Source organism: Prenolepis imparis, unplaced genomic scaffold, assembly GCF_030444845.1.
Source record: "Prenolepis imparis isolate NDT839.2.m4 unplaced genomic scaffold, iyPreImpa1.0 SCAF_10, whole genome shotgun sequence".
Lineage (NCBI taxonomy): Eukaryota > Metazoa > Arthropoda > Insecta > Hymenoptera > Formicidae > Prenolepis > Prenolepis imparis.
In genome coordinates this window covers 5,873,092-5,885,437 of record NW_028141168.1, presented here as the reverse complement: position 1 = coordinate 5,885,437, position 12,346 = coordinate 5,873,092, and the positions used below count along the sequence as shown (strand labels likewise).

At 35.0% G+C, this 12,346-nt stretch overlaps 1 protein-coding gene across 18 annotated transcripts in view; it reads right to left on the bottom strand.

The window, feature by feature from the left end:
• Positions 1–12,346, bottom strand: part of Rim (Rab3 interacting molecule) — an 86,162-nt gene that overhangs the window by 54,096 nt on the left and 19,720 nt on the right. For 17 of the 18 annotated variants that reach the window (XR_014426248.1, XM_083048260.1, XM_083048257.1 and 14 more), the window contains exons 3-5: positions 6,612–6,890; positions 5,769–5,999; positions 3,688–3,919 (exon numbers count right to left, since the gene is read on the bottom strand). Coding sequence is in view for 17 of the 18 variants with exons in the window: in XM_083048260.1 (XP_082904386.1) it covers positions 3,688–3,919; positions 5,769–5,999; positions 6,612–6,890 (742 nt within the window). In the remaining variant the exon portion in view is untranslated. The remainder of the gene's footprint in view (positions 1–3,687; positions 3,920–5,768; positions 6,000–6,611; positions 6,891–12,346) is intronic. The other variant, XM_083048259.1, reaches the window with a different exon arrangement.

Here is a 12,346-nt window from a genome sequence, read left to right as displayed (position 1 = left end):
TTGATATTTTAAATAGTCACCCTTTCATGAAATTGCTATAATTTTATCGAACTTCATAACATCTTGTAAGTAGAAAACTGTTCATTTACTGTCTCTTTAAAGTATAATAAAATAAAGAGAAGTTTAATTCCTATATAAACTAAATTTATCGAAATATTCTCTAGAACCTATAAATCTGAAAAAAAAATTTTAATTCGAAAACAGAGGCAAAATTTCAACTCGAGTATTTCTCTCGTTTATTGCGGCGTGAAAATAATCGACGAATTAGCCTGGAAACTCTCGAATTCCTGTAAAATGCGTCGCGAGAGAATATATACATAACATATGTGCCCCTCTGTCGAGTGATTCGCGAAAGCGTGATCGTACACGATACGCAGTTCTTTCATCGTTCCCAGGGGAGGGGGAAAATGTCAAAGTTTTCAACCTCCGTTCATAAGTAACGAGCCGCATGGAAAAGTGGCGTGTAGGTTCACGTGATCTTCATTGTGTTCCCCCGATGACATTTCGTAACCCCGTTTCGTCGACGATGCTCTTTATTTTTCGAAAAAAATAAAAAACTAAAATAAACAAATAAATAAATAAACTCGCGTCGTTCCAGTTGTTTAGAGTTACAGTTGAATTAACGTGAAAAGCGACACGCGCGCACGGAGAGAAACATTAAATTTACTAACCCCTTCATTCGTCGATAAAGGGCAAAAATGTAGCTGTACAATATATCGAAAATAAAATAACAGGGGATAATTTTTAAAAACGAAAGAGAGACTTTAATGAGAGCTCGAGCCAATGAGGGGTTTGACAAGGGTCAAAAGCGCGCCCCGTTAATTTTCACGAGCAGGGTTTCGGAAGGAAGGACGATTTCCAGGATAATCATTCAATGGGGGTCGCTCGAAAGAGAAAGTAACTCCCTCTTTGAGCCGGCGGCCATCCCTTTCCTTCCAGACTTGGTTAGGGGTCGAAGACTATCCAGAAATGAAGAAGAGGGCAGATGTTTGAATTCGCCCACGTGTTGGCCGCGTGACGTCACGCCTAGCGTGTGGGCGTCGCGAGCGGGAGGCAGCGAGAAGGAGGAAGAAGGACGGGGTGGAAATATAGGAAGACCGCGTCGAGCGAGAGAGAGAGGGTCGGCGAAGGATGAGCGGAAAGGGTGGAAAGGGAGAAAGAGGGACGAGGGGGGTTGCCAAGGATCAATGCAACGGCGAGACCGGGAGGACAGAACCTGAGAATTCCCGCAGGATATCGCGGGATACGCGATCGCGGAGTTCCGATCGCGGATTTAACGTGACGCGGATAACCCTTGGACATCCTTTCCTCCACCCCCCACCCTCCTCTCTTCTCGCCCCCTTTCCACCCTTAGCCCTCCATCTATTTCCCTTCTTCCTCTTCTCCCACGATCGACGATATACACGCGTGTCAAGTCCAGTCGATATTATTATATATGGCGCGGCAAGGATTGTTAGAGAGAAAACTGGAGGAGCCCACTGGCCATTATAAAATCGATATGTGCGCATCAAGTTATATAAAGTTGGCATTTCACGTGCGTTACAATGCATTCTCGTGGAAATTATTTAACGCAACCGTGTTATTCTCTCTCTCTCTCTCTCTCTTCACCTTCTCTCATCACGATTTCTCCTCCTACGAAGGGTCATAACATAAATAGAGCTACCATGCGTCTTACTTAAACGCAATCGACCCTTTCTGCGAGAAAGGAGCCCGCACAAAATACATAGGATTTTGGCTTTCGGTGGAATTGGCTGAATTTATGATGTGTTGTAGTTTAAGACATTACGATCAAAAGATGTAATAGCCTCAAAGCTAAATAATGAACAGTTACTGAGTTACAATCAGTCAACTCGCAAAGTCCTAATTTTTTGTGTTTGACTGGCTGTAAATCAGTAACCATCTATTATTTAGTTTTGAGCTTATTACATTTTTTGTTCAGCAAGTCATAAGTTACAACATGTGAGAAAATCAGCTGATTCAAGTTCATCTAGGATTTTATGTAAGTTCAAAAACCCCGTACTAATAATAAAAAATTGAATCTTAGTAAGATCAGCTGGTTTTCTCATATCTTGTAGCTTATGATCTGCCGAACAAAAAATGTAATAGGCTCAAAGCTAGATGGTTACTGACTTCACCGAGAGCCAAAATCCTATGAATTTTGTGCGGGCTCCTTTAAATTTACTATTTTATTTTTCATGCAAAATTTAAACCATCCTTTATCGACGTTATCGCGATTATCCGAAGCGTTTATATAAAATTTGACAGGATTCTAATGTCGCGATCGACGCAGAAACTCGACGACCTTCGTCGTGAAAAAAGTGGTACACAACAGGCGGGCAGAGAGAAAGAAAGAAAGAAAGAGAGAGAGAGAGAGAGAGAGAGAGAGAGAGAGAGAGAGAGAGAGAGAGAGAGAGAGAGAGAATATAAGTTATTCCTGTACTCTGCGAGAGTTACACACGACACCTGGATGAGTCGGTTCACAGTTCGCCGATCCCGCGTTTAATCAGCTGTGAACCGCATACATACATATACATATACGCCGTTCTCTCGATTTTTCGAGCCAGACGTGACGTTACATAAAAACAAACGCGCCGGCAAAATATTATCGAGGACGCGTCAGGTTTACAAACAGCTTTTTTTCGGCAATCAAATAAAACGGAGCTGATTTCCCTCTTCCTTCATCAATATTGCGCGTAATCTTGCGTATCCATATATATCCAATATGTATATAATATTGTATATCCTCTCTTTATTTTAATACAAAGTTTTTTTATGTAAAAGAAATAAAAAGTATCGACACAAATAATTGCATATATGTGTGATTGTAACTTTTCTGTAGCTATAGATGCTAAACCAATTTAATTGCATCGAATCGAATACTTAATGCAACGTGTGCAATTGATTGATATTTCATAGATATTGCGATCACGCAAACATGAGCATTGGATTGATCGATTACACTTTCCTTCTGCAAGTGTGACGCGAGAGAATTGTTCTCTCCTCGTGTTCATAAACCAAATATCTATTGACACGGAAAGATTGAACTTTCCTCGTGCATATCGGCTTTCAAGGGCAGAGAGTCGACCCTACCAAATATCAGCTCGTCCTAATACCTTCATTATACACTTATAGAATAAATTCGACAGGCGATTAGGCCATTTTGAATTCTACCAATAGCATATTTTCCAAGATATGCCAGAAATTCCTTTTACGCGATAATAAATTATATTACGATACATGTATATATAAATTTTTACAGCAAAAAGTTGATATAGCAAATGGGTAAAACGAAAGATCCGATGTGTGACAAAAGATGTATAGTTTATACAAATGTGTGATATTATTATATTATACATCGCAGAATGAAAAAATTAAATCAAATTCGACTGATTAAAAGATCATGCTTTCTTTTTATGACCTTTAAATTAAACTATTTCAATTTTATATTGAATTATAAAATAATTAAGAATATTAAGAATAAATGTTTTTAACAATTCTTTGACTTAAATTTTTTTTAAATCTATATAAAAAATGTTTACGTCGCAAAAATAATATGTCGATCGAATAAAGTATCCTGTTCCGTAACTTTTCTCTTATTTCGCGTACCTATAATATAAATTTGCTCGATATCCAACGACAAGTTGTACGACTAGAAATAAATATCGAATTGGAAGAATATTCACTTACCTTTCTCCGAGTCGTCCGGCTCGTCACTGGCGCATTCCGGTGTGCTCCGTTCCTCTTCGCTGCTACTGAAACTTCCTGGCTGCTGGACGCCCACCGTTGACGCAGATTGCGCGGAACGTCCGCCCTGTGTTTGATGCATCGAATGCTGCTGAGAGGGATGCATCGTGCTGCGAATAGAACCGGTCTCCATCGGCGTCTGGCCGTAAGTCATCCCGAGATCCGCGCCCTGATCCTGTAAAATAATCGGCGAGTTGTAAAATTAAATTAATTCCGGACCGCGAGATTTTGGTGAACGACCCTTACAATTAATCCTTACTAATTAATTAATTAGGCAAAAAAGTGGTACACAACTTTATAAAACGAAAAGAATTAATGTACTTAATAAAGTCCCCATTAATTTATTCTATAGCATTTTGATTTGTATTTATTCAAGAATGTCTACTCAAATTTTGTAAAAAATTCTCTGAGAGTTCCTTGATTTTTTAGGTATTTTCGTTTAAAATTCCAGGTAAAATAAGAAACTTTGTAGATACAAGCTTTTTAAAAAAATATTCTTGCGCTGTCTAATGTTTTCTATTCATACGATTCCAAAGAAAGTTTTACCAAGAATGTATTCGTTTTTTCTAGTATTTAATATTGATTTATTAATCGTAAAATTAATTTTGACAATATATAACAAAGTGCAATATATTGCTATATCTGAACGCTCTAAAGATATAATGCAAAACTAAAAATATAAATATAAAATAAAATAAAAATATAAAACAAAACATAATTTATAAACGTCTTAAGAAATATAAATTTATTTAAATATTATTTAAAAAATAAATAATTTTCTACGAAACTTACATAAAACCTTGATACTAAAAAAAGATCATCGTAATCATCAATAAAATCATAAGATTTTAATAACTTAAATATTGCAAAGATATGTCAGACATATGTTTCTAAAATATGCTATTAAAAATATTTAATACAAAGCCTTAAAAAACTTAATCAAGTTTTTCGAAAACTAAAGCCTGTTTAACGAGGGCAATTTAAAATAAAATAAAAAGCTCGCGGCCTAATAATAGAAGATGCTTTTTTCTGTTTTTTTTTTCTTTTTGAAAATAGTTTCATATTTCAATATAATCTCCCTGAACTTCATTGTACTTTGTCCAGCGATGCTCTAGTACCTTTATTCCATTTCAAAATCCGATTCTTCTAAGTCCTCAAAATATCTGTTTACTGCTATTTTTAGTTCATCATTTATGGAAAATCGTTTGCCACAAAGAAATTTTTTTCAGCTTTAGAAATAGATGGAAGTCAAAAGGAGCTAAATTAGACGAGTAAGACGGATGAGGCAGCAAATCGTACTTTAATTGGGCGATTTTTTTCCATAGAACGACTATTTAAAAAATGAGCACTATCCTGATCAAAAATAATTTTTTACTAAATCCCTCTCTCTCTCTTTCTCTCTCTGGTCTTTTTTGAAGAATTTCTTTATAGTCTATGGTTTACGAAAAATTGTTTGAGAGATTATCTTGAAACCTTACAATTATTGATAAAATAAATGTGACTTTTTCACCTGACAAAAATTTTAAACGCAGCACTAGCTAGGTCGCGAACTTTTCAAATTGCCCTCGTAGTTTAATAATAATAAATGCATTTTTTGTATTCTAAAAAATAATAACTAAATGACATTTATCAAATATTTAAAAAAACACGAAATATCTATCTTTTTCAACGTATGATATGTAACATATAATTACTAACTTGACCCAATCAGCTAATTATCGACCACTTGCAATATAAAATTATCAAAGACACAATTTAAAAATTATCAAAGACACAATTTAAAAATGAATGTCAATCGATAAAAATCCACGAGAATTCCCGAATTTTTCAAGGTAAAAAAAAAAATTCCTGACAATCTCTAGTTTTTCCAAAGAGTAGACCTGTTATTATTATATTCTTAATGAGAAACTGAATATACCGGCTTAGAATGTAACATCGGTACGTCAAGATATGACTTGCGAGCTTCAGACTTTGCTAGTTTTCTCGGCAAGAATCGACTCGAAATTATCCAAGGTTTTTCTTACTTGATAGGTCGACCGTTGCCTCTGATAGTTCTGCGGATGTTGCCTCATCAGCCCGTCGAGTTCGCCTCGGTATAAGTTGGGATCGTCGTCGGGATAGACTGCAGGGTGTCTCGGAGTTTGTTGCATCGGGTAAGAACCGACCACCACGTGGGGCGTCGGTAAAGTTCTCGCGTGGGGCGAAACGGACATTTCCACCCCGCTGTCGCTCGTGGACATACGGCGACCCGAGATCTGCAACCACAAAACCGAAATTCACCGATCCGCGATATAACACTTGACGAGGAGGCACGGGCTGATCTCTCTCTTCTTTTCCGCTCATATAATAAATAAGTAAAGGCGCCACAGATGCGAAAAATACATACAGGGTGTCCCAGAATTAGTGGTACACCTGTTAATGACAGATTTCTGGGATCATTTGCAGATGATTTTCTACATGTTCCCAATTTTTGCCATCTTTGTAACTAACCCTTAAATTAAAAAATTCTATTAAAGTAAACTCTACTTGAAATTAATTGAAGAATGTGATTTTGTTAATATTTTAGTTTGCGAAAAACCCTTTATTTTCAATCGCTTATAACTCGAAAACTGGTGCCTCAACATTGTTGCTGAGGAAAAATCCCAGGAATCTGCCATTAACAGGTGTACCATTAATTCTGGGACACCCGGTATATATATATAATATATAGATTGCGAACTTATCGCGCGAACTCTTATGACTCTACATATTTATGAACTCTGTAGGAGTGTATATATTCGCGTGCGCGCAAAAGTATCTTGGCTTCGTAAATAAGAGAGTGCGGAGAAGAATATCGAAGGGGGTGGCGAGCGAGAGAGAAACGTTACCTGCTCTTGTTGGGAGTACTGTCTCCTGAGAGGACAGTTTCCGCTTCTCTGTAATAACGGCAAATTCTCTTTCTCAGCCGCGCTGTGCGCCCTCTCGAGTTTCGGTCTTTTATCCCGAGTTTGGTCCGCGAGTCCCTGACGACCACCCACCTGCAAGTCCTCCTGCATTTGTCGCAGCAGCGCGCTGTCCACGGCGCCGAGGCCCGTCTTCGCCATCCATTGTCCGGTCTTCGAAAGAAGTTCCTGCTTCTTCCGGCAAAGTATGCACACCCATATCACCTGCAATCAAAAAAAAAATGGCGTTCTATATGAGCGATGGTGACAAAAATGTGAAATAATCAATTAAGAAGGCTCTGATGTATGTATTTATATAAATACAAAGACATGACAAGGACTAGAAGCTAGATATTGGATGCAACAAAATTGTTTTTTAATTTCTTTTTAATTATTTTGAAATTCAAAATAATTAAAGAATTTAAAAACGCCTAATATCTAATTTTTTTTACGTTTTTGTTAAACCTAAAACGTAAAAAAATTAGATATTAGGCGCAATAAAATTGTTTTTAAATTCTCTTTAAATTTTGAATTTTTTAATAATTAAAGAGGAATTTTAAAACAATTTTGTTTTGTGAGTCTAAAAACGTAAAAAAAGTTAGATAATAGGCGCAACAAAATTTAAATTCCCCTTTAATTATTTTGAAATTCAAAACAATTATTTTGAAATAATTATTTTAATAATTTCAATTTTAATAATTATTTTTAAATTCAAAATAATTAACTTATATAAATGCAAAATTAATAAAAAGGTAATGAAAAGGGCTAATTAGAATCAGATGCAGATATTAGGCTCAACAAAATTGTTTTTCAATTCCTCTTTTATTTTGAAATAATTATTTTAATAATTTTAATTTTAATAATTATTTTGAATTTCAAAATAATTTTATTATTCAAAAATAATTAAAGAGAAATTTAAAAATAATTTTTTTGCGCCTGATATCTGCATCTGACTCTTATTAGCCCTTTTCATATTTAATTTTGAAAAAAATGTGGTAAATACAATTTTTTTTCTTTTTTTTACGTCTTGTTTGTGCGAAAACGCACATTTCTGGACAAAGTGCGCTCAAAAGGGAGGATACTTTACATGTCGTCGATTAACGAATGCGCGAAATTTTATATATTCACGAGGCGAAAGTATCTTGAAACTTTATCGATCCAGGTCACCGCGTGCGCGACGAGGATATTAATAGGAAATTACCTATAGGAAGTCGGCCGGTTAGTCCAAGTTAATTGGAATGTATAAAGCGGCGTGAGATTGATTATAGAAGCGAAAGACACACGTAAAATCTAGATCCCTCCAGCATTAATCTAGACGACGTATCTCTCTCTCTTTCTTGGATTCGAGCGCGTTGTTTTTGCACGACGAAGACAATCCGTGTATAAACGTAGTTGAAAATATACGACTTTCTAGACCGAGCAAGTATACGAGTATTTAGAACAATCGTATATTCGCAAGTCTCCGCTACGGAGAGTCTGATATCTCGCCGGCTTTACAGAGGCGGAGAGAAATTGTAAATTCCTCTTTAACGAAGTCTTCGGACCGGGCCATTGCCTCGGGCTATATTCTTATGCAAATCCACGCGGATCTGAGTAACGTTAAATTAAATTGAGCAGATCCCAAGCAGAAGCGTAACAGAAAGAAATCTATATCGTAGAATACGTATATATACTATTAGAGCTGGGAATCGCAGCTTCTCTGCAATCTCTTATTGTTATTACTATTATAAACGCTTTAACACTGTTTACTTATTTTTCTTAAACATCAAAATTTGCTCTATCGAAGAGAGTCGAATAAAAGAATCTTAAAATTATACCTCACTCCTAGATTTACAAATTTGTTTGTACAGAATATATACATTATTCGTTTGTATATTTGTATATAATTTATAATATTTATAAAATTTCCCGCTTTGTTTGTATTGGTTAATTTAAATAATTTTTTTCTTAAAATACGAGAAAGATAAAAGTCATTATATTCAATTATTTCTTTCATTATATCAATTCTAATATAATTATATGTAGAAAAAAGGAATCGTATAGTTTAATATAAGCTTGTACCACATATGAGACCCTCGACATAAGATTCATCACATTTCAATAAATTACACATAGAAAGTATATATTCTTATTCACAAATATGTGTATCGGATCTAATGAGGGTTCACAATTAGCAAACGTTCGAATCAGACAGTTTATACAGTGAATGGGAACTAGTAGAATATATTTCATCAAGATAGAGAGTGATGGATAGAGCGTTTAGCAGCAAACTACAAAACAATGCCTATGCAAACTCTCATCGATAACACTTTACTGCCCACTCCAACGTTGCATTGAGAAAATCACGATGATAGGATCGGTAACATTTCCAAATAACGGAAAATTGGAAGTTGCTTCGAAAAGAGGGTGTCACATGCCTACTTATGCGCATATATAGGGGCACAGGCGGAAAACTTTAATTATGTTGTTATAAGAATTCGGATTTCAAACGCAAATCAACGTCAAGAAACTTTATTATAGTTTGACGATAAAAACCCTCTTTTTGAGAGCAAAGAAAAAGTAATCTACCTAAGTGCTTGTCAACCTACTTGTGTTCGTCCGAACGCTGCGTGCTGGCACGTGATTTGGTATCGTGAACCCCATTTTTCCCCCCTTTTTTTAAATCGCACTCGTGTGAATCAAATCTCTGCAGTGAAAGAACATGTAACTTTCGTTGCAACACGCGTGCGACATGTAATTTTGACCCTTGCGCTATTAAGAGCCTCTAATCAATTTTTTTTTACATAATTGAGCATAGTTATACGAAAAAACTACACACAAATATTCTTGCAAAATATTTTATAATCTTATAATTTTTCGCGATTAATAATAAATATATTTATTACGTCATTCGGCATTTTATTACGTCTATCGTGAATTTTTCGGAGATTATACCGTATAATGATAAATTAATAAATATAAATAGTTCTTGTATTTATTGTGACAATGTTATAAAAATAATTTTATAAATCATTTATATTTAATTGACTATTTATATATAATATAATAAAATTATTGAATAAAATATATAGAAGTATACATAATATATATTTCTTATATGTATATAATTTTATATATAATATATATAGAGAATTATATAGAAATATATATATTATTATATTAGAATATAAAATATATAATAATTATTGAATAAAACAAATAAAAAATTAAGTAAAACTATCTGTTTCAAATAAAAATTATATTAATTGACAGATACATAATCATAAATTCATTACAGCTATTATAAATTTATTACAGAGAGCTAGATTCCTGCGAAATAAAACGAAAACGTTTGGACACGTTTCTGAGCCCGATTCGCACGTTTCGTTGAATGTTTCTTTAAGAATTATCGGAAAGCTTTCAGTGTCGTTTCGCAGCGGGATGGCAAATTGTACGTTCCAGACTCAAAGAGGAAAATTTCGAGAACGTAGCCGGAAGTAAGAACGAGGCAAGTGCGATGAAAATGGCGAATAAATCGCGTACGTGCGCGCGCGCTCGAGATTATTACCTCGACTCGTTGTTGCGGGGACGAATTTGCCGGGGACGACCCGTTGAATACAATCGCACGTGCGACGACGGCTGCTACTTGAGGAAAACCTGCCGAAGTAACTTGCAACACCGACGATACCGCGATGCGAACTGACTCTCTCGTCCGCCGAGAGAGAAGAGCGAAAAAGAGGGGAAACGAAGAAGCTTGGATAGCAGAAGAAGAAGAAGAAGAAAAAGCGAGGATAGATGCAGACGAGAAGAACTTGAAGAGCACTTCGTTGAGTTGCCTAGGTAGCAATATGTCAAGAGCTCAACCCCTTTCCGTCGTCGCGGTCTCCCTTCGTCCTCGCCGAACTTTTCGTACGAAAAGCGTTTGAAAAAAAAGGAGGGGAACCTCGCTCGGACGTAAACGACCATTAATTTGGCGAATCCGCACGCGTCGGTGATTTGCATTAATTAATTAGGGGCCAATTAATTCACATTACTTTATCACGACGACGAGCAGGTACGCGGAACGATACAACGACAATGTTCCGATGACACACACTGACATCCTCATCATCAACCGTCGACGTCCCGATACTTGGAGGGAGAGAGAGAGAACACGGGAGATCGATATCAAGCTCGTACAAGTCAATCCGATAAGTCACCGACGACGTCACAGACTGATGTACGGCACGTAATATTCGCGTAACGATTCGCGTGATTCTGTCTCCCCGTCTCTTCGCAGAAAATATGCCAAGTTTTTCATCATGTACGCCAAATTACCTTTTAATGGGATTAATATTGATCGATTGAAAATCTCATTTATCAATACATTTGTCTAGATAATCAATGAAAAAATAAAAAGTCTCTGACAATGTCAATATGATTGATAAGAAGGCTAATTAGAGCCAATCGCGGAATAAAGGAGCGAATAGAAGAAAATGCTAAATAATTTTAGACATTATTTATTTAATAAAGTAAAAAAAATTCTAAAGAATTTTTTAGGTTTAGAATATTTATTATTTATTTATTATTTAAATATTTTAATAAATATTCCAAAATCCTAAATAGTTTTAACGAATCATTAAAATAATTTTGATTAATATAATCAATAATTTTAATTTTAATAAATATTATAATCTTAAAAATAATTTTATAATAATAATTATATATCGTCAGAGGCGTTTTGTTTTTTATTGATTTATTAAATAAATAATTATTTAATTTATTAAATACATAATTATGTAATTGATTGTAATTATTTAATTGCTGATTATTTAATTGATGATAATGACAATGTCAATATGATTGATAAGAAGGCTAATTAGAGCCAATTGTGAGATAAAGGCGCGAGTAAAAAGAATCCTAAATAATTTTAGATATTATTTAGGATATTTAAATATTATTTAGGATATTATTTAGGATATTATTTAGGATATTATTTAGGATATTTATTAAATATATCGCGACATAAAGGCGCGAGTAAAAAAAATCCTAAATAATTTTATTTATTATTAAATTATTAAATATTCTTTGCTCGCGTCTTTATTTCGCAATTGGCTCCTATTAGCTTTTTTATCATTAATATTGTCTACATAATGATTCGACATTACACACATACGAAAATTACCTGTTTAATAAACGTTTCGCAGAATAATACAAAGATTTTCATGATTAAGAGAATGTAGGTTTATTATTATTTAAATTATATCTCTTTAAACTATAATTTCTAAAACATAGAAGATTAATGTATAGTTACTGCGATATCTGCGTTGCTCTCTCAAACCCCTTTTCCTTTGATCGCTCATCTCGAAATAAAACTAAAACTAAATCAACTGAATTCAAAGTCTCGCGTCCGGAGGAGGTTTCCGCTTTCTTGAATAAAGCATCGCCCTTCAAAGGAAATAGTTTTACGAGACTGTCGCGGGACAAAAAAACCGACCTTTCTTTATTGCCAGCAACCACCTGATGGATGAGAGAGAGAATACGTTCGTAACAAAAATAACGAAAAAAAAAATACCGGCGACGAATTTGTCGGACAAACAACAACAATCCTCTATAGAGTGATGTCTTCGCTCGACTTGAAATCGCCCTTCAAAATCAAGTAGCATCCGCTGCTACTCCTGCTCGTGCAGCAGCTTTCTCCATCGAGAAAGCACTTCGGAAGG